This window comes from Colias eurytheme, chromosome 24 (genome assembly GCF_061535395.1).
Source record: "Colias eurytheme isolate Ceu_HAF_F1 chromosome 24, ilColEury1 Martin Lab GWU primary, whole genome shotgun sequence".
Taxonomy (NCBI): Eukaryota; Metazoa; Arthropoda; class Insecta; order Lepidoptera; family Pieridae; genus Colias; species Colias eurytheme.
In genome coordinates, this window is record NC_143003.1 from 1,101,607 (window position 1) to 1,123,059 (window position 21,453).

A 21,453-nucleotide genomic window follows, 5' to 3' on the forward strand; every position below is an offset into this window, starting at 1 on the left:
AAATTACAAAATTATACAATTTCTCTGTGACATGCATATTTGCATATATAAATATTATAGCCGACATGTGATGGATCAAGAGCCAGGCGCTCTTAAAATAATATTGTTTAAAAGTAGGTATTTACTATTTACTAAATATAGGTAATACTAGCTGCTCCGCGCGGTTTCACCCCCGTGGCTCCACCCCTGTTGGTCGTAGCGTGATGATATATAGCCTATAACCTTCCTCGATAAATGGGCTATCTAACACCGAAAGAATTTTTTAAATCGGCCCAGTAATTCCCGAGATTAGCGCGTTCAAACAAACAAACAAACAAACTCTTCAGCTTTATAATATTAGTATAGATTATTGTCCTTGCGAAATATTCTACGACCTACGAGAAGTACCTAGGTAGTTAATCAATCCAGTACAAAATGAATCAGTTTGATATTATGCTGAAGACGCTGCTAGATCTGGTTATAAAAATATTGATCAAATTCTTCTAAATAATATGTACAAAGCACATTGTTTGTAGTGTGGTTTGTAGGTATGAATTAAGATTAAATTTAATAAAAAAATGTGTGCGTGTACTCATGTACACCTGTAAGAAGTGAAACCTTATTTTTCAAAAAATAATTTACTGTACGCAACTTTACAGAAATACGTCGAATCACACGTAGTAGGGATAAGAAAAAAATGGCGCGTAACGGAAAAATGTCACGCGTAACGAAAAAATGTTACACTAATTTTTTTTCCAACAAGAGTTAAGAGTTTAAAATTAAACATACAAAACAATCGGCGGATTTCAGAAATCAGAACGAACAGTCGTCCAATGTCAAAATAAAACAATGTTGCCAGTTTATTCCTTTTCCTGTTCCTAATTTTAGAGGTAATTGTCGAAGAAATTAGAAACTAACCTGTTTTTAGTACACAACAGATTAATCATCTTTTATATTTTATGAAAAAAATAAATACATAAAATAAGTTTAGATGGCCTTCTATTTCTATTTCAAGGTAAAAAAAAAATTATGCGTGTACTAGAGTACACATGTAAGAAGTGAAACTTCTTTATGACCTTAAAAATGTCACGAGTATGGCGTAACGCAAAAATGTCACGCGTACGGCGTAACGCAAAAATGTCACGCGTACGGCGTAACGCAAAAATGTTACACTAAATTTTTGTCCAACCCCAATAAAGAAGTTTCACTTCAAAAAATGTATTTCGTCATTGATCATTAATCATTATTATTTGTTTCATTAAGGTAACAATCGTTAAAATTATTATGAACATACATAATATTATTATGTAACATGTATGTATATTGTATAAATATTAAGTATATACAAGTTAAGTACTTACATATTATTTTTTCCGATATCTATAAAATCAAAAATGCATAATTTTATACGTGAATTATACCTAACAATTATACATACATAATAATAGCTTTAATTCGTGCGCATCCATATAGAATTTACAAAAATGCTTGTTTAAAATCAAATCATACCATATCTCAACTTAAGTCAACAAATTTATAGTTAAAAAATATAATATTCTAATATCAAATGCGATTTGGGAAATTTAAGAGCAAGTCTGGCAACACGATTCTATATTCATTTGCTCGCGTCGTTACGATTATACGATAATACGATTCACGACCACGACATCGAGTACGACGCGCACGACCGTGCGACGTTGCCGCATCGCCATGTTCCCGCCGCCCGAAAAATTCGACAAGAAATTAATAAAACTCGTCAGAGAAAACCCCGTGCTGTATGACAACAACCATGTCAAATATATGGACTTTAATTCAAGGGAGGTTGCTTGGCAAAAGATCGGTGACGAGCTGAAGCGGCCAGGTATGTTTTATAATTGACGATTTTTATCTGGTGTTGTATGTAATCGAGTTCCTACTATAGTTACTCGAACTCATTTACTACTCGATTTGCGATATGTCCTATGACTTAATAATTGTAAATAGTTTTTTTTATTAGGTGTGCCTTTAGTTATTGTATTGCAAGATTTATGAAGTACATCTGCACATAATAATTATTAATTAAAGTGCCTAGTTACTGTATTTAAAAAATTATGAGTTTTTGACATCGAGATATATGTAGTTTTTGATGATTATTTTTATTAAAGTCGAATTTAAGCTTATTTTTTATTTTCAGCTTCGGATTGCAAAGACAGATGGATAAATATAAGAGATGTGTACCGGCGAATCCTACGGCAGTTAACAAATAATAAAGGCAGTCGACGGAAGCAATATAAATATGAGAAAGAGATGTCATTCTTGAGGCCTTTCTACCGAGACATTGTACATATAAGCGAAGAGGACTCAGACAGAGGTAGTGACCACATGAATGAAACTTGTGAAGGTCGTGATAGTTGCGAAGATTCAGATGAACCGATAAAACCAAAGGTGGAAAAAACAGAGAGAAGACGGAAGAAAAAGCGCGAAGTTATTGATATGCAAGAACAAGAATCTTCTACAGTATTCGCTGACACATCAGGACCAGCTGATTTCGATTCATCAGATCCAGTTGACGCATTTTTACTCAGCATTGGCGCGACTTTAAGAACGTTCTCTCCTTACCATCTTAATGTAGCGAAAAGTAAAATATTTTCTATTGTACAGGAGCATGATCTTCAGCAAATTGTTCAAAAACAACGCAGCGATACCTCGCATGGACATGATATAAAGCTATCGTCGTCGGATATTTTTATGCAATAGTTTTTGTTGATTATTTGTAGTGTTACTTTACGATAAGTTACGCGCGTATTAAGTTTTCATATAGTTACATTCTTGAATGTGTGTAGGTGCACTTAGATTCGAATATATATTATTATGTATTTTGTTATCTGTTAAAAAAATTAATTAAAAAAGTTGTTTAAAATTTTATTCAGCTTAAAAATTATTATTTTTGATTCAGCTTAAAAATTATGATTGCATTTTGTATTATTTTATCTTTATATCTATCAATTTGAAATGTCTTTTATTCTTACGTGCAATAGGTACTTTTTATATTTGATATTAGATTATTATTAAAATAAAGGTTTCTGTGATGTATATTTCGTTGAATATTTTAGTAAACCTCACCATATAGTTAATGGAGCAAATAAAAAATTTTAATTATAAGCCTGAGTAAATTGTAGGGTAAAAACTAAAAGCATATTATGCTAATTCACCTTAACATCTATCTCCAGACTAAATTTTATTCAGATCTGATCAGCTTTTTTTGTCACACAAAAACAGCTGAAGAGGAAAATATTATATTATATTGAACAAATAAATGATTGAATTTGAGTTTGAAATTATCTACACATTCTTACAAACTATCTGTAGGAAATAATAATAAGATTCTTTCTAAATTACTACGTATTGTTGATAAAAAATGATATTACCTGACAATTTACTAAATGTTTTAATGCTTTCAATATTTATTTAATTATGACAATACTTATGATAGACAACAAAAAAAAACATATTGAAATCGGTTCAGCTGTTCAAGGGTGATGTCACGACCAAAGGGAATGGTACAACCATTACGTTTACTATTTGCACATAAACACTCATTTGTCTTCGACATATTCTGCATTTGGGAATCAAAGTCGAACGTGAAAATTACGCACATGTTAATCCTTAGTAGGGGCAAACTAAATCGGATCGATACGAGTTGACGATCAGACGGAGGTATGTCTTGTAGCTATACGACAAGACATGACGTATACATTACGATTTATCGTAAACTAATCGCTTTGAATATCGAATGTATCTAATAGATACTAGATAGCCTGCTTCCTGCTTTGAAATTATGATAGTCAAATTATTAAATTCTGTTGTTTGTCTTTCGTTCTGAGTGTGAAAAAATGGGAGGCCGCTTACAATTCCCTTATTGAAGGACTTTCGGACATACTTTGAACCAATAGAATTATTATATTTTCTAGTATTAAACCAGTTAAATTGTAATATTTAATTGATTGAGAATGTTTTATTATTTATAGAAGATAGCAAAATAGGTATCTAAGGTACCTACTGTTACATGAATGAACTATCAAAATATTTTAAAATTTAATGCGCCTTACTAAAATATATGTAAAAATATTCAGCACCTCGTAAAAGGTGTCGAGCTATTATAATATGTATTATAGATAATAATTATAAACAATATAGTATTTAATTGATATTAATTGGCTTTTTTATATCAATGATCTCTATTTTTTTAATAATTATCCTTAATTTTAAATTTAATAAAATTTTACTTGTCATTCTAGAAATAAAAAAAGACGTGTGGCACTCGGGGACTGCCGCGGTAAAGCTATAAGCTATTGCATGCTAATTGGTAATTGCTATGCCTTCAAGCCACACCTCCGTATGGCTTGCAATAGCTTATTTATTGCAATCCTATGCAATAGCTTAATAATAACGACTGTGTGACAACTTAAGGCTATGAAAATACCAATAAATCTCACAAATACATCAGGAGTAAATAAATAAAACGCACAGATAGATAAAAAAATAAATTTATTATAAATCTCTGCTTATAAACTACGATAATATTATACAAAATATTTAATAATAATTCCTTCGCACCCACTTGATGCGTCTTCCCCTTTGCGACATGATTTTGACAGATGCACTTTCCGCGCCATTAACAACTTCTCGTATCTATAAATAGGAAAAAAATAATTGAATAAAATTAAAAGCAATGAGGTCATAATGATCTTGAAATTATTTAATAACTAGCTTTCCACCCGCGGCATCGCCCGCGCATTCAAAGAAAAACCCGCATAGTTCCCGCTTCCGTGGGATTTCCAGGATAAAACCTATCCCATTTCCTGGGGTAAAAAGTAGCCTTATGTCCTTTCTCGGGTATCAGAATATCTCTATACCAAATTTCATGCAAATTGGTTCAGTAGTTGAGGCGTGATTGAGTAACAGACAGACAGAGTTACTTTCGGATAATGGTATGGAAATTTACTCTTAGATAGGTAATAATATCGTGTCTGATTCACTGGTTAAGCAATTTTACTAAAAGTTTGCGGCTATTAAAAACATTAATCAATGGAAGATTACAAAAGTAAAGTTTGAAATAATTAATAACAAAACAATCTTTATTGCAAAAAAAAATCCTCAACAGTGTGTTTATTTATAAAACCTAAGAGTTATAAAGTCAATAATTGTTACTTACACTAATCATGAGGTTCTGCGCATTCCCCACGAGCATGTTCATCGCTTCTTTGTCTTCTTCGCTTCCTGTGAAATATAGTTAAAAATAAGTAAAGTAATAATATAAAAAGTTTTATTATGGTTTTACGGTGCATTTATTATATCAAACGAACATAGAGCCAGAGCAAGAGCATTCTTTCGTGATCTTATAATTAGTAGTGTAAACGAAAATTCGTATTCAGTGTTGTTAAGTACCTATTAGAACATAGCATAGAATCATTTCGAACGCACTATGAACAACGAAATAATGCTCTACGCCTATTTACACTAAAACAATTTGATATAGTGAGGTTAGAGAGCATTCACTCGTTTGATGTAAATATGCAACGTTAGAGATATACTAGCTGTGCATCGCGATTTCACCCGCATGCATTATCAAGTATTTCTATAGATCATGTGTTATTCTGACCTATATTCCTAGTTTCATCCAAATCTGTCTAGTATTTTTTACTTGAAAGAGTAGCACACATCCATACATTCATCATTACCATGCGAAAATATGCTAACGTGAATTTTATTCAATTGTAATAAGGTGCAATTTAGACTGGCTGTACCTCATAAAATCATAAAATAGTACATAATGGAAAAACGAACCTTGATGTCCCAAAGAAGATCCTTTAACTGTTGTCAGCATCTTCAGTTGACCGCTTATTGTTATTATTCTTTCACATAATTGGAGTAAATTCTGGAAAAAAATAAAAATAATGCAAATTAGAGTTTTACAGTTGAAGCAGTGTAAACTTATGAATTGCGCAAGGTTGTAGGTTTCATTGATTAAATATTACTTTTGAGATATCTATTTCAAAATGTTTATACACTATGATTAATGTTAATTTGAGATGAATTTCTTAAAACAAGCAGAGTAAGTTATATTATTAAAGATTTATCGAGTGGCAGACACATAGCTTTACAACTTGACATTCAATGCGGTACTGAATACATTTAGGTTTTAGATCGAAAGAATCTGTTCATTAAAAAGTAACAGTAATGCTGACAACATATTATTAACATAAGCTTAAATAATAATATACATACATTACGTATCCTGATGTCTGTACACTGCAGGGCCAGCTTCTTCGCAAGCTGCGTCACTTCAAGGGACTTCGCCACTATCGCTTTTGAGGTTGCTATCAGCTCTCGTTTGCGATCTATAAATTAATAGAATACTTTAGAATACAATTCTATGTGAAAAAAAAACTTTTCGTATTGTCTGAAATGTAACAAATTATAAAACCTTCCTAGGCTATCGACTGGTTGAAATAGAATATCAGTAGAATGAGTATCAGTAATTTTTAATTTTATCGCGAACAAACACACAGGCGTAGTAAAGGAATTTTAATAGGGCTTTCCATTAATTTTGGGCTTTCCAATAATTCACAGGACAAAATAGTACTATAATCCATACTAATATTATAAATGCGAAAGTAACTCTGTCTGTCTGTCTGTTACTCAATCGCGCCTAAACTACTGAACCAATTTGCATGAAATTTGGTATGGAGATATTTTGATACCCGAGAAAGGACATAATTGCTACTTTTTATTGGGAAATATGTACCACGGGCGAAGCCGGGGCGGACCGCTAGTATATTAATATAAATCTATAGGTATATCTATAGTTTGATTGTTTCATACTTACTATGATTTTCCTTTAATCATTTTCGTCTCTAGTTATTATGCCCCATATCCAAGATCTTTCGACCCATAACACCTACCATTATACATATGATGAGACAGTTGCGCCATAAGCACGGCCACTCTCTTGGCCACGGCGACCACTTCATTGTCTCGCGCTGACCAATCACGTACCGCTGCGTGGAGACCGTGGGCTGCAGCCTGGAAACACAAGTAGTATCTAAAATATGGATATAGTTACACAGGGCTTGTTGAAGTGAAACTTCTTTATCGGGGTTGGAAAAAATTTAGTGTAACATTTTTTCGTTACGCGTGACATTTTTCCGTTACGCGCCATCTTGTTCTTGCGCGTGATTCGACGTATTTCTGTCAAGTTGCATATATACTAAATAAATTATTTTTTGAAAAATAAGGTTATTAAGAAGTTTCACTTCTTACGTGTGTACACTAGTACACGCACACATTTTTACTGTAATAATACAGAATTAAGAATAGAGAAGAGATAAACTATTTGTATAAATAAAGACCAACAACATGTAGGGGTAAAAGTTAAACAGATTTCGAATGCACTTTGAATAAATGAGGTCGAGTATCTCTTAAAGTATATTAACATGCCTATCCTCAATGACAAAAAAAAATCCTTTTTAAATATACTTAATGATGTAAGAAAGAAAGAAATAAAATACATAGCGGTAACGATTGGTACTCTAAAATATTTATGAAAATTCTTTCAATTTCAAGAAATGTTTAATAATTTCAGTAAGTTAAAGATTTTAGATGATTCTTACAAAGATAGGCTGGTCTGGCTCTGCTTCCTTCTGGAAAATGGTCTCTCCACCGAGTGCTGATTCGATCTCACCCGTCTTCCGTATTATCTGAAATAAAATAATTATTCACCATTTTTAATAAAATGTTACGTTCATTAAAATATAATGAATAAAACTAATAAGTGAAATTATCAGAAAATTAACTACAATCATATACTTATTATAACTTACCTCTGCAATCAAATCTGCGCGTGCGTTCGCTGCAGCCGATATACTGTTTTTGATGTCAGCTAATGTTTTCTGTAATTCTGGGTCTTTCTGCACATTGGGGCTGGACATACCAGCTTCTACCACACGGTTACCGAGCCTGATACGTATAAGTTATATTAGGTCTTAGGATACTGGATTAGTGAGGTTTTTTAGTTCGATTTAATTTGATAGGGGCATTAATATAGCTATTATACGATATAACAAGAAATAGGATTTATTCTGGGCTATTTCGTGACCCCATAGGTAATAAAAATAGAATAGAAATAACACAACCATTTTTGGAAAGGTGTTTTTCAGTTGGATAGTTTTCGTAATAAGTTAAATTTGAAGTTGGAATTGAAATTGATATAGCCAAATTGCAGATCATAATAATATGTTTATGTACACTAAAATATATGTAAAAATAATCGTACTCACTTAGTAATGATCCTAGAAGTATGTAATGATTTCTGTGGATCATTTTGAGAGCTTTCCTTGATACGTGCCATTGTTTCACCTAAAACACATCGGCAGTTTAAAATTAAAATGTTCAATTTATAATAATATGTTTCTACCTATTATATCTTGGAAATTTGAGCTGTGAGGCAATTAAAATATTGAACAAGTGAAAAAATCTATAGGATTAAAACATGTTCATTGTTTAACCTAATTAAGATGAAGATGTAGATCACTGACAAGTGAATAAAATTATTAAGCTATTGCATAGCTTCTATCGCGGGCCTTGAGCGCGGGGACCGAATCCAGAAATTGCATAACGAAAAAACCTCACGCTCCGCACTCCGACGGGCGCGGAGGTGTGGCTTGAAGGCATAGCATGCAATAGCTTTACCGCGGCAGTCCCCGAGTGCCACACGTCTTTTTTTAACGTATATTTATTGCACAATAGAAAATAATAATATTAAACCTTACCAGCAGCCTGTGCAAAGTCCATGGGATCCACAGCACGGTCACAGAGGTCGCGGACACGACTCAAAGAGTCTGCATACTCCAGGATCAGCTTCTTGTAGTTGTCTATCGCCTCCTGTAATGGTGGTTAAAATGAATGAAAGTAACGTGGGGTGTTAATACGCACGTTTAATAGTTAATAGATAATTCGTGGAAGAATCTACGGGAAAAATATACGATGAAATTGATATTTATTGTTTTATGGCATTAAAATGCTTTATAAATATAAATTTATTAAAATAGATAAAATTCGATCACGAGGCGGGACTCGAACCCGCATCCTTTTGCGCCATTCCGGGGCGGATGCCTGACCAATTCAGCCACTCGTGACCCGCCAGAGCAATCGAATTTATTCTATTCTTTCAGTTTTTATGTGTCTTGGGGACGATAAAATATACGATATCAAAGATGTGTCAATAATTGATGACGAAAATAGTTTGTTGCGAACACACAATAGAGCAGAATTGTAATTTTAACATGAACAAAATAATAGATGTACTTTTGAAGTCGTAAGTACTGCTTAGCAGGTAACAGGAAATTTCAATTCTTACCTCATCATCAGGTTTCCGTACTGTCTCTTGAACTGCTTTCACTAAAGACGGAGCCAAAAGCTCTACCTAAAAATGGTAAATGTTGGCAAATTAAACCATTTATAATTTGTAATGATGTCTTATTATAAAATCGTGTCGATTTATGTGGTGTTTCTTCTGTATGCTTAATGTATTATTTTTCTATCAATAAATGGTTAAAAAAAAAGACGGGTTGCACTCCGGGAGTGCCGGCAGAAGTGAAAACTTGATTATTAACGTTGAGCAAGTTTGATATCCATCCGTCTTACGCTTTCTCGATCAGGTCACGTGTCCTGACGCGAGTTTAAGATTTTATATATACCCAACGCCGCTAAAGAAGTTTTCACTACAAAAACATTTCACTTCAAAAATATACTTCATTTAGGATTTGATCAAGAAAGTTTTGGTTTGATATAGTATATATCTTCTTTTTCACTTTACACAAATTATACATCATACCTGATCACTGACAGTCAGCAGTTCTTGCCGTACTGGCGCAGTGCTGGTGTCAGACACGAAGGTGGCAGTTCGCTTCACCCTGCCCAGTTGTGCCAGAAGTTCAGCTATCTTCTTGTCTAGGAGGAATTCTCGTTTCTTTGCATCTGGAGAGGACATTTGAAATTAAATTATAGTACAACTAGCGGTCCGCCCCGGCTGCGTCCGTGGTACCTACATGTTTAAACTTTCCTATCTCTCAAGTTGGATCGAACTGCACATGGTGTGCGAATTTTATTATAATCGGTTAAGTGGTTTAGGAGTCAATTGAGGACAAACATTGTGTAAGGACATGAAGTTGAAAACAGTCGCTTTCGTGCGCAAAGATCGTGAAGATTGACATTTTTAAATTAAAGCGATCGTTTAAATGTTGGATAAGGACATTTCTACATGATACACATTTACCATCTTTAAAATCTATACTAATACTAATATTATAAAGCTGAAGAGTTTATTTGTTTGAACGCACTAATCTCGGGAACTACTAGTCCGATTTGAAAAATTATTTCAGTGTTTAGATAGTCCATTCATTGGAGAAGGCTATAGGTTATACTAGATTTCCGCCCGCGGCTTCGCCCGCATTTGCAAAGGAAAACCCGCATAGTTCCCGTTCCCGGGGGATTTCCGGGATAAAAACTATCCTATGTGTTAATCCAAGTTACCCTCTATATGTGTGCTAAATTTCATTGTAATCGGTTCAGTAGTTTTTCGCTTTCGCTTTTATAATAGTATTAAGATTAAGATATTAGATATTATCACGCTAAGACCAACAGAAGTGGGGTTGAAACCGTAGCTAGTTTAAGACATATTTTACCTTTCTCTTTATGTATAGCTTCCATATCTTCCAGAGGCTGGTCTTCTAAAAAGTCTTCCACCACTCTGGTCACAACTCCGCGTTCCAGCATCTTTTTAAGATCTCGTAGTCTCTCCAGAAGGAGACTGCAAAGAAATTTAATTAATAAATAAAGCACGTCGCTAAAATTTATTTTACATTACGTTTTTTTAAATCTTGTGATTATTACATTTATAAAAATATTTGAATATATTTTTTATTTATATAAATAAATAAAAAATATATTCAAATACTAGTGGTCTACCCCGGCTTAGCCCGTGGTACCTACATGTTTAAACTATCCTATCTCTCAAGTTGGATCGAACTGCACATGGTGTGCGAATTTTATTATAATCGGTTTAGTGGTTTAGGAGTCCATTGAGGACAAACATTGTGACACGAGATTTATAGATATTAAGATTACCTGGCCTTCTCGCTATTGTAAGTTTGCGAGCAATCCTTAAGTAGTTGTTTTGTTTCATGAACAACGTGTAACATTTCTTCTTTCTCAGCATCCTTTAAGTCTTCACACATCTGGTAATGAATATCGTTCTAAATATTAATAATATTCATTCAAATTCAAACTCAAACATTTATTCAATTAGACTTTTTCTAGAAGCACTTTTGAATTGCCATAACATTGTTTTACCAACTACCACCGATTCGGAAAGCAGTTTCTACGGTGAAGATCTGGCAAGGAAGTCCGTAGTTGCATTTGAAATAGTTCAATAATATTACGAAGATTTTAGCATATAGACCGAACTAATTTATAGATTGACTTGATCCAAAAGCATATTTTATCGAGTTATGTAAAGCCTTTGATAGTATTAGTATTATTAATTTAATTTGAATGTTATATATGTAGTCAATTTTAAAGTAACTTTTTAATTTTATTTGTTTAAATTTCAATTAATTTTATTTCATTTTGATTATTATATTGTTATTTTAATTTTATCTAGTGATTATTTTAAAATGTATTTTATTAAGTTAAAATGTATTTAATGTGTGTATTATTATTTTTTTTTAATGTAATTAATTTTTGTAGTGCATGTATTAGTGCTCATTTTTTATTAGTTGTCCATCATGTCCTATATTTTTTTGTATTTTTTATGTAAAACAATCGATGTACAGCTGCTAATGAGCCTTAATAAAATAAATAAATAAATAAATATTATCATGTTCGTGTAGAGATGAATTGAGAATTACCTGGTCTCCCATATCGATGACATGCTGTGCTGCCTTTATAGCAGCGGCTTTAACATCCGCCTTGCAACCTGGGTTTTGCAGCCATTTATTCGTTAGATCAATCCTGCAAATAAATCATTTAAAGCTCAGCTTTCAAGTGTAGATGAAAGTTCTATGTAAAATAATAATTTTATAATTTACTAGCGGTCCGCGCCGGCTTCGCCCGAGGTAGATATTTCGCAATAAAAGGTAGTCTATGTTCTTCCTCAGGGTCTAAAGGTTATCTGTGCCAAATTTCATCAAAATCGGTCCAGTAGTTTATACGTGAAAACCATACATACATAAATAAAAACCTTTCCTCTTTATAATATTAGTATACTTAGATTACGAAATTTCGTCAAGTGTTCGTCTTTCAAACGTAAATAAAACAGTATAGTTTGGGTATGGATTTTGGAAAGTGGACCTTATTATTATTAGATATAGAAGTTCACAGCACATGCATTTTGATAAAGATTGTATTGTATTTAAGGTAATTTTTACATCTTTAATATTAAAGACATCTTTGAATCTTAAAGAAAAGCTATACAGTTTACTTACTGTATTTGAAGATTACTCTTTGGTGGCGCATCAAGTTCCTGGAATAAAAAAATACGATTTTGAACAATTGCTTGTATATGTTTAAATTTTAGTTTAATCAAGTACTTTTTGAATCAGTGAAAAGGATAGTTTGATATTGTATTATATTTAAATAGTATTTGAAATTTTATATACCTCTTTCGTTGATTTTGACTGCACAAGTTTCGACTTTACTCCTTTATCCCTGAAAAATAAATCAATAAAATAAATTTCTGAGCACAATAATTTCGGAAACAGTTTTCACAATTTGCAAGACCAAAAATATTTTAGACTGGCCAATCTATATGCCTACCTGCTATAATATATAAAAAAGCTAGATACGTTACCCGCTCTCTATTTTGGCAAGAAAAAACTCAGCTAAGTGCCCGAGTTTCACTTAGTCACGCACCATTCAGCATCGTGGCTGGACGTTCTTTTAATATTTTAATCGGCAGTTGTTATTACGAAGTACATGAGTGAGACATGTATTATGTCTCGTGCGTGAGAGTGAAAGAGAGAACAACTGTATTGGTGATAATGCGTTAGTAAGTAGGTATGTATTAATTACGCTGTTTTTTAGTGCAATGATGTTGGCGTATGCCGCGTCTACTAGTATAATAGAGTCATTGGCCTACCTGACACAATTCAGCAGAGCTTCGTACGCTCTGATCACGTTGTCTCTGCCGTACATCACCCACGTCATCACCTCTTCCTCTGATGATGACACTTGCTTCACCAGATGTGATGTGTTTGATAGTAAGTTCCTGATAAAGCAAACGTTGTTATTTATTCAAACTTGTTGATTTGTTCAATAAGACGTCAATTTTAATTTTGATCTTCTCATGTGGATTTTTTGCATCTATTATAATAGAGTTATTGTAGAATGTTAAATTTTCGCAAGTCGCATCAATATAGGTACAGTTATTTTAGCAAGCATATGAAGACATGTTGCCTTATAACAATTTGTATAGGTATTCATGTTTATACCACTGGGCGATTCCAGTTATATCTACAGTTACTATGTATCTGCAGTTAATAAGTTTGAATACGTAAATTTTTATAGAATAGAAAAAAATCGATCATGAGGCGGAACTCGAGCCCGCATCCTTTCACGCCAATCCGGGGCGGATACTTGACCAACTCAGCCACTCGTGAGCCGCCAAAGCGATCGAATTTATCTATTGTTTCAGTTTTACGTGATCGAAATCTTTCAACCCTTTATAAATTTATCCAAAAACATCAAATTCAAGTTTGATTATACTTTTTTTTAATTAAGTTATTAACTGTAATTTACCTTGCGTTATCAACAATTTCTTTAACATCTTGACGTTTACTTGGCGAATCATCCTGTTTCGGTAGCGGCAGGCGGTTGATCGTGAAGTTTATCCTTTGAACTCTTTCTAACACTCTTGCACTGCTTACCAGTATATCTTTACTCTGAAATTAATAAGTTTACTATTACTAGCATAAAATATAAAATGAAATTTCATTTTTTTTATTCTACTAAAATTACAGTAAGTACAGTAAATATTTCGTCAAATTTTCTTCAATAGTGTAAAGATAAAAATACTGTTTTTTTGACGTGACAACGTCTTATAATTCGATAGAGCCGGCTGCACGCACGAAAAAACATGACTCATGCGGCGTTACCTCGCTCTGAGGCGTTCCATGTAAGGCTTGAAGTGCAAGCGAGAGCGCGGAACGAGCGACAAAGAAGCACAATCGGACGTTGTCACGTTCAACTATCGTCAGTAAACCGACTTTACAGACAACAATTTTTTGTGTTGAAAAATTGATACTTGGAAAATTGATATTCCTACTGCAACTGGTATAAAATATAAATTGTGTTTTAATTTGCTTTTAATCCAGTTATATTTTATTTTCTGAATGAATGAATAATAATAAAGTTACAACTCTCTAAGTTTAATTTATAAATAATTTACCTTATACGGAGTTGAATGTATGGCCTGTTGAAGTTCAGTTACTGCTGGCTGTACTTCCTTCGAGAGTTCCTTTATTTTGTCACTGTCTTCTTTATTCACTTTGTTACAACAATCTTCAACAACTTCTAAATATTGTTGAACATTCGTGCTTAGAGCTGTGTTTAAATTCTTCACCTGAAATTGTGTAAAACGGATCTTTACCTAGTTAAGAACTTATATCATAAGCTTGCCTTTTTTATACATAATACTAGCGGCCCGCCCCGGCTTCGCCCGTGGTACATATGAAAAATAGATGTTGGCCGATTCTCAGACTTACCCGATATGCACAGAAAATTTCATGAGAATCGGTCCACCCGTTTCGGAGGAGTATGCAGACTAACATTGTGACACGAGAATTTTATATATAGTTATAAAGATTATGTATTTTCTCTTCTATTTTAAATAATATCTACAATTTAAATTCATTCACTTTCAATTAGTTACCTATCATTAGCATTACAGATTAGCATCAAAATTATTTCTAATACGTCTTCTATAGAAGAAATATCACACCAAAAAATGTTGTAAGCAAAATTATGATCACTTACCAGTCCAATATCGTTTGTATACATCATTTTGGATACAACTTCTTCAATACTTTCTGTTAAGTTGGTAAGTCTGTCTTTATCGACTAGTCCTTTCTTTGCAACTTCATTGTAATCTTCCGAGATTGATACCTTAAATAAAATATCGATTATTAGTTATAGATGACTTAAAATCGGTTAAGCTGTTTGGTTTACACCTTTTAACACCTTGTATGATACTTTGAATTTGTTAATAACCGAAATATTACGATTAGTTGAATTTCTGTGATGTCACGATGTGTTGTTCTACTGCGTAGGATTTGAGAAATTTTTAGAGATTTTTTTTTAGTTTGAATAAGCAGAAAGACACAGATTCGATTCCGCTTCGTGATCGAATTTTTGCTATCCTTTTTGACGATTTTTTTTTGATTTGATTGCTATACAAGTAAAATTTTTTATAGGATTTGTCACTTTTGAGTCATTACACTTACTAGATAAGCAGAATGTGCAGCAAGGCTAGCGCTGGTGCATGTTGCAGTGGAAACGTATCGTAGTGTCGTGATGCAGTCATTACGGGACATTAGATTTTCACTTTGTAATTTTTCTGTAATTAATAATTATAGTCGGGATTGGTGGAAAACTCTCTTTGTACGAATCTCTTTTTGTACTTTTTTCAACAAAGCCAAAAATGCTATCACATAACATTCAAAAGAAAAGAGAAGAACATAGAGTATTTATAATCTAGATATTATTATATTATAGTACATATTTATAATATATTTATACATGAAGATTTGATGGTGAAAGTGCTTTATCAGTGATCTTATTAGTGAAGCTAGGAAACCATTTCAATGATCTGGATAAAATTTATACCGTTTGTGTAATTCACCTAAACATAGAATAGTAAAACAGATCTTGAAGAAAATTCGTGCAATCATTAAATAACAAACTATATAAAACGTTCATGAAAAATTGCAATTATTCTGAATCATTTAACAACCTAGCCAAAAGAAATGCTATTAAACTGAAACAGAAGAAATGTCAGAACTTTTTAACAGCCTTTTGACTCACCATCGAGATTAAAGTACTAAACCACTTACGTATAACATCTTGCTGAGTGACCAACGCATCTACACACTCCGCAAAACCGAACGCGTACCCCGGCTGGTCTGTGCTGACGAAGCTCTGCTGCAGCTGTAGGTTCCTCTGTAGCTCTGAACAGTCGCGCTGGGCTTTGTCGAGTGGAGAGACTGAACGGGCCTGGGAAGGATTATCATCATTTTAATATTAAAAATTATTGTTTACAAGAATAAAATTTACATAAATCGATGTATACCAGATGTCGTCTGAAGATGTATAGTGAATTAATAACACTAGGTTAAAATTCAAATTCAAATTGTCTTTTAAAGATACATAGAATAAAACTAGATAGAGAAAGAGAAGATAGATCGATATAAAACTTACAAGTTTGTTAACAGCTTCGCTGAGAGCTCGACAGGCGTCCAGCAGTTTTCGTCGGCCAGCTAGGTTTTGTGCCTGTAAAAAATGTTCATTTAAAAAACTTTTGTTCGTACACTAGAAGCTAGGAAACCATTTGAATGATCTGGATAAAATTTATACCGTTTGTGTAATTCAACTAAACATAGAATAGTAAAATAGATCTTGAAGAAAATTCGTGCAATCATTAAATTATAAACTTACCGATTCCGACGTCTTCAATAGATGATACGTTGTACTTTTCAATTCTTTAATACCTTCTTCTATTTTACTTTCTTGTATTATATCCTGTAATTACAGTAAGTTTTATTTGTTTTCCTTGCATATCTTAATCGATATTTTATCTGATTTTGACGTGACAACGTCTTATAATTCGATAGAGCCGGCTGCACGCACGAAAAAACATGACTCATGCGGCGTTACCTCGCTCTGAGGCGTTCCATGTAAGGCTTGAAGTGCAAGCGAGAGCGCGGAACGAGCGACAAAGAAGCACAATCGGACGTTGTCACGTTCAACTGTCGTCAGTAAACCGACTTTACAGACAACCAATTTTTTCCTCAATCTTTCTATCAGATTGTCTTGATCTCACAAAGTTAAAATTTTCATGTTTAACACAAAAAGTGAAAACTGCGTAAGGTTTCCAATGATGTCTTTGAACAAATCTAAAGTATGTAATAATATAATATGTAGTTTCTCCTATGACTTTCCTTACCTTATTTTTCATAGATTTAGCAATAGAAGCAACTTCAGCAGCAGATGCAGCGACACAATGCACATTTCTGGCCAAATTTTCCGGTTTCTGAGAACACTCCACCACAGCACCTATTAGAGTATTCAGTTTTTGTGTCTGTTGGTCGAATTTGGCTTGCATTTCCCTGGAAACGATTATTTTTAATTAATTGTTATAAAATACAGAATCACAAAATATAGAATTAAATATCTTAATTTCAAATGAATAAATAGTTTGCCTTGTTAGATATTAAACTTACTTTTCGTTGCCAGATACAAATATTTTCTTATTTTGGAATAAATTGTCCAAATCATTTTCATTAACAGTTTGTATTCCTGGTTTTGTTTTCTCAACTCCAATATCAAACGAAATCAGTTCCTAAAACATTTACAGATTAAATAATATTTACAGATCAATTAGAATAGAGACTAAAAAGCTTTTATTAAAACTGGATGAAAAAAACACGTTACCTGTTGGATTTCTTTAGTAATATCGATAACGTCATCGTTATCACCCTCTTGCCACGTCGCAATTTGTCTGCACCGCGTGTGTGATAGCTTCTTTAGTAAGTTCGACAAACTGTTAAGATGTTCTGAAAGTCTAAAATATAGCAAACACATTAGTATCTCTTGCTTATTCAAAACATTATCATATTTTTGTAAACCAATATTTCGGTTAATACCCCTATACCATGACGGCCTTAGCAGTTTTAAGAAGTTTTAGCACTATTTTTTTTAAATTTCAGACCAATTTAATTTTCTATTATTATATAATATGACTTACTTCCTTCGACTGTTACTGTCTTTAGGTGTAGAAGCTTCTAATTTAATAGCGTATTGTGTTAGTACTTGAGGCAAGTTGCTGTCTTTGCCAGCTACTATTGTTTTGAAGAGGGCCGTTTGTGCATCTTTAACTGCTTCCTTGCGTGCTTCCTGTAGTTCTTCATCCTGTAAATGTTTATCGTCTTTATTATCTTTAATTTTTTCTAATACATTATCACTAGCTAACGGTTTTACAATTCTAATAACTAAAACTATTGTATCGTTAATCTATATATATAAAACTCAAAGGTGACTGATATAGTGATCTATCAACGCACAGCCCAAACCACTGGACATATCGAGCTGAAATCTGACATGCAGGTAGATGTTAGGACGTAGGCATCCGCTAAGAAAGGATTTCCCGAAATTCCTGCGGAAACGGTGAAAAACGGGGATCCACGTACAAAGTCGTGGGCGGAAGCTAGTTCTAAATAAAATCTTACAGTTTGATCTTCTTGGTCTGATTCGTTTTGGACATCCAAAAATTCACGAATTTTCTCTTCGGTCTCGAGTAAATTTTGAAGATTTTCTTCATAATTAGCAGCGGCAGCAGATGATATGCTGCTTTTTGTTGCAAATCTGGAAATATATTTTATCATGTAGTGTTCTAGAGTTATAAAAATGTATGTGGCTGTGTCACATTTCAAATTATTGATGTCGTTTTTAACCGACTTCAAAAAAAAAGGAGGAGGTTATCAATTCGGCCGGTATGTTTTTTTTATGTATGTACACCGATTACTCCGTGGTTTCTGAACCGATTTACGTGATTCTTTTTTTGTTCGATGCGGGATGGTGTCGAATTGGTCCCATAAAAATTTTATGCGGATAGGCCCAGTAGTTTTTATTTTATGAGCACATTTGTCTGTATTTGTAAATGTTGCAAGTGCAAGTTTGAAGTCGGTTGTTTTTAACGCAGTTATTATTATTAAGCATATTGTTGAACGAAGGCTCAAATTAAACCAATTGCTTTAATTAGAAATTTTATTTAACATACCTTAACAAATCGCAAGTGTTAGTTAATTGTCGATGTTTATCACTGAGTATTTTCTTGGAATTGTCATCGTGAATATTGTTAATGGCTTCTTCTATAGCACGCACACCATTATCACAATCCTAAAATATATTATCTTCATTAACAAATCATTATTTTCGAAAAAATATAAATCTCCTAAAAATTATATAAGATTTGGAGCGAATAACTCTAGTTTTCCTGAATTTAATTATTTTTATGATATTATAAAGATTAAATATGTATGCGCAAAAATCGTTAAGTGTCTTCGTCATGCTTAGGTGTCAATACTTTGATGCATCAAGAACATACAACTTTGCATTTAAAAGTAGTACCTAATAGAAAGGAACAAAACCATATTTTACAAAGTACAAACATACCGCAGCAAATTTTTCAATCAACATCATGTTATCAATAACGCTGTCGTCTGTGCGTATTTCTTGAGGATTCGATAATTCTTCAGCGTTGTATTTTATTTTTTCACATTCGTCTCTTATATCCTGCAAAATGATAGAGTAAGAAAAATAATTTTAGAACTTCTTTACAGTTTCTCCAGTCAAGCGAAGATCTGCATGCGCATTATTAATTTTGGAGTACAAAAATTAAATCATATCTTCATAAATTTATAAAGAATAGAAAAAATTCGATTTGCCAGATAAATTCGATTGCTCTGGCGGATCACGAGTGGCGAGAAAGGATGCGGGTTCGAGTCCCGCCTCGTGATCGAATTTTTTCTATTCTTTATAAATTTATATTTATAAAGCATTTGAATGCCGTAAAACCAAAAAAACCAAATTCAACAAATCATATCTACTTACAATGAGCGCCTTCTTTCCATGGTCAGGATTGATCGAAATGGTCGCTGTCATTATTTCATCAGCAGCTTCGGTAACATCTTTTACATAGTCCTATAGGTAACAATTATAAGTAATATTTTGTTAAAATTATAATAATTAAAAAATTTGAGAGATCAAAGCATTTTTCAATGCTTGGATAAAACTTATCCGTCCAATAAAGTATTTCACTATAATATTAAAATGTCACGTAAACTGTAAAATACGGGCAATTAGAATACGTTTTTAAAATGGTAGTTTTATACCAAGTTTTATACATTATCCGACGAATAAGTTTTATCCAAGCATTGAAAAATCGGCCCTAAATATCATTAACAGATAGGATATTCGAAGCATTAATTTTAATATTAAATGAATAGATTGCGTGTTGTTACAATAATTGAAAAGTGTTTAATTTCTAAATAATTACCATTAAATCTACAATGTTGCTCTCTTGTCCATTACGTCTTGACTGAAGACACGCGTGCTGCAGATTTAGAATAACGTTTTCTAATTCTTCTCGTTTCTTCAAATCCTGAAATGATTTTTAATTTTAAACAACTTATGAAATATCGAACTTATCCTGTTTTAAATTATTGTTTTCTAGATCGAGTAATACCAGATTTATTTCGAATAACATTTAAATATGTATTTATTATTTGTTATAGTTGTTAATTTTTCTGCTACTGTTGTTATAGGAGAAAAATTATTATTGTCTCTTTTTCACTGTTTGAAATAAAAATATTATAAAATTTCTTACATTGGGATCTTTCCTGCATCGAGCATTTGTTTGATCCAAAGCTCTTATTGCGGCTTCTAGTTTGTTTCTAAGAGCCATCTTCGTTTTGCTTTCTTCTGGTGTAAGAATGCCTTGTTCGATGTCATGCTAAAAATGTAAACACATTATTTGAATCTTAGCGTTTATGCCTCATAATTTATATTTGATTTGATATAAATCCAAATAAGGAAACCAGTGGATTTGTAATATTCATCGCTTCTTCATTTTATTTCGTAAACCTTCAATAATCAAGTTTTTATCTGTAATAATGCTAAAAAAATACTTACGTTAATAGAATTGAGTATTTTTGATGCCAATTCTCTTAATGGAGTGTCTTCAATTATAATATCTTCAACTAGTTGTGTATCTGCCTCAGGAGTCTTTTGCGTAGAAGATTTGTTGAGTGACTAAAAATTGTCATGTGTTTTTATAAATGGTCAAAGTTAAGATTAACCATTATGTTAAGATAAATTTATATGAATATAAATTGTTATATTCATATAAAAGTTTGGGAATTTATACATAAAAATTATTAAGATATTATAGAATGTTTTAAAGTTACTTTGGTTTAATGTTTGATTCTTTTCTGTATAATGAAAGAACCATCATTACATTTTGTGTATCAGTTTTTACTTTCTCGTCTATTTCGTACAACTTTTTCAAATAAATAGTTACCTCCAGTATTTTGGGATCGATCATTTCAACCGATTCATCAATGGCCCATGACTGTCGTGGTGTACTTGATTCTGGAATGAAAT

The 21,453-nt window shown here is 32.6% G+C and overlaps 2 protein-coding genes across 2 annotated transcripts; one reads left to right on the forward strand and one right to left on the reverse strand.

Annotated features, from left to right (window-relative positions):
• The first annotated feature begins 1,645 nt into the window (after window positions 1–1,645).
• On the forward strand, window positions 1,646–3,047 carry LOC149897860 (uncharacterized). Its single transcript, XM_090115871.1, has 2 exons — window positions 1,646–1,840; window positions 2,153–3,047. The coding sequence occupies exons 1-2, from the start codon at window positions 1,690–1,692 to the stop codon at window positions 2,713–2,715; spliced, it is 714 nt and encodes a 237-aa protein (XP_089971997.1). The 5' UTR covers window positions 1,646–1,689; the 3' UTR covers window positions 2,716–3,047.
• A 1,442-nt stretch (window positions 3,048–4,489) lies between these two features.
• LOC149897861 (uncharacterized) lies at window positions 4,490–21,435 on the reverse strand. The gene is made up of 36 exons (XM_090115716.1): window positions 21,371–21,435; window positions 20,983–21,102; window positions 20,678–20,803; window positions 20,348–20,452; window positions 19,903–19,992; window positions 19,465–19,584; window positions 19,070–19,188; window positions 18,519–18,654; window positions 18,038–18,201; window positions 17,725–17,854; window positions 17,514–17,632; window positions 17,237–17,399; window positions 16,729–16,812; window positions 16,492–16,563; window positions 16,128–16,287; window positions 15,519–15,631; window positions 15,052–15,180; window positions 14,465–14,638; window positions 13,816–13,958; window positions 13,157–13,285; window positions 12,678–12,726; window positions 12,504–12,541; window positions 11,928–12,030; window positions 11,146–11,255; window positions 10,704–10,828; window positions 9,854–9,996; window positions 9,377–9,442; window positions 8,790–8,901; window positions 8,298–8,376; window positions 7,842–7,977; window positions 7,632–7,718; window positions 6,924–7,044; window positions 6,247–6,359; window positions 5,806–5,896; window positions 5,174–5,238; window positions 4,490–4,650 (listed from the first exon to the last, which is right to left on the reverse strand). The coding sequence occupies exons 1-36, from the start codon at window positions 21,392–21,394 to the stop codon at window positions 4,555–4,557; spliced, it is 3,954 nt and encodes a 1,317-aa protein (XP_089971842.1). The 5' UTR covers window positions 21,395–21,435; the 3' UTR covers window positions 4,490–4,554.
• Between the last annotated feature and the right edge of the window lie 18 nt (window positions 21,436–21,453).

Bases quoted from the DNA above. Each gene is read 5' to 3' on its own strand.
- LOC149897860 (XM_090115871.1), top strand. From the start codon at position 1,690: ATGTTCCCGCCGCCCGAAAAATTCGACAAGAAATTAATAAAACTCGTC. The intron at 1,841-2,152 runs GTATGTTTTATA...TTTTATTTTCAG, and splicing joins TGACGAGCTGAAGCGGCCAG to CTTCGGATTGCAAAGACAGA.
- LOC149897861 (XM_090115716.1), bottom strand. From the start codon at position 21,394: ATGATCGATCCCAAAATACTGGAG. The intron at 19,993-20,347 runs GTAATTATTTAG...TGTTACCTATAG, and splicing joins GCAACATTGTAGATTTAATG to GACTATGTAAAAGATGTTAC. The intron at 19,585-19,902 runs GTAAGTAGATAT...ATCATTTTGCAG, and splicing joins ATGGAAAGAAGGCGCTCATT to GATATAAGAGACGAATGTGA.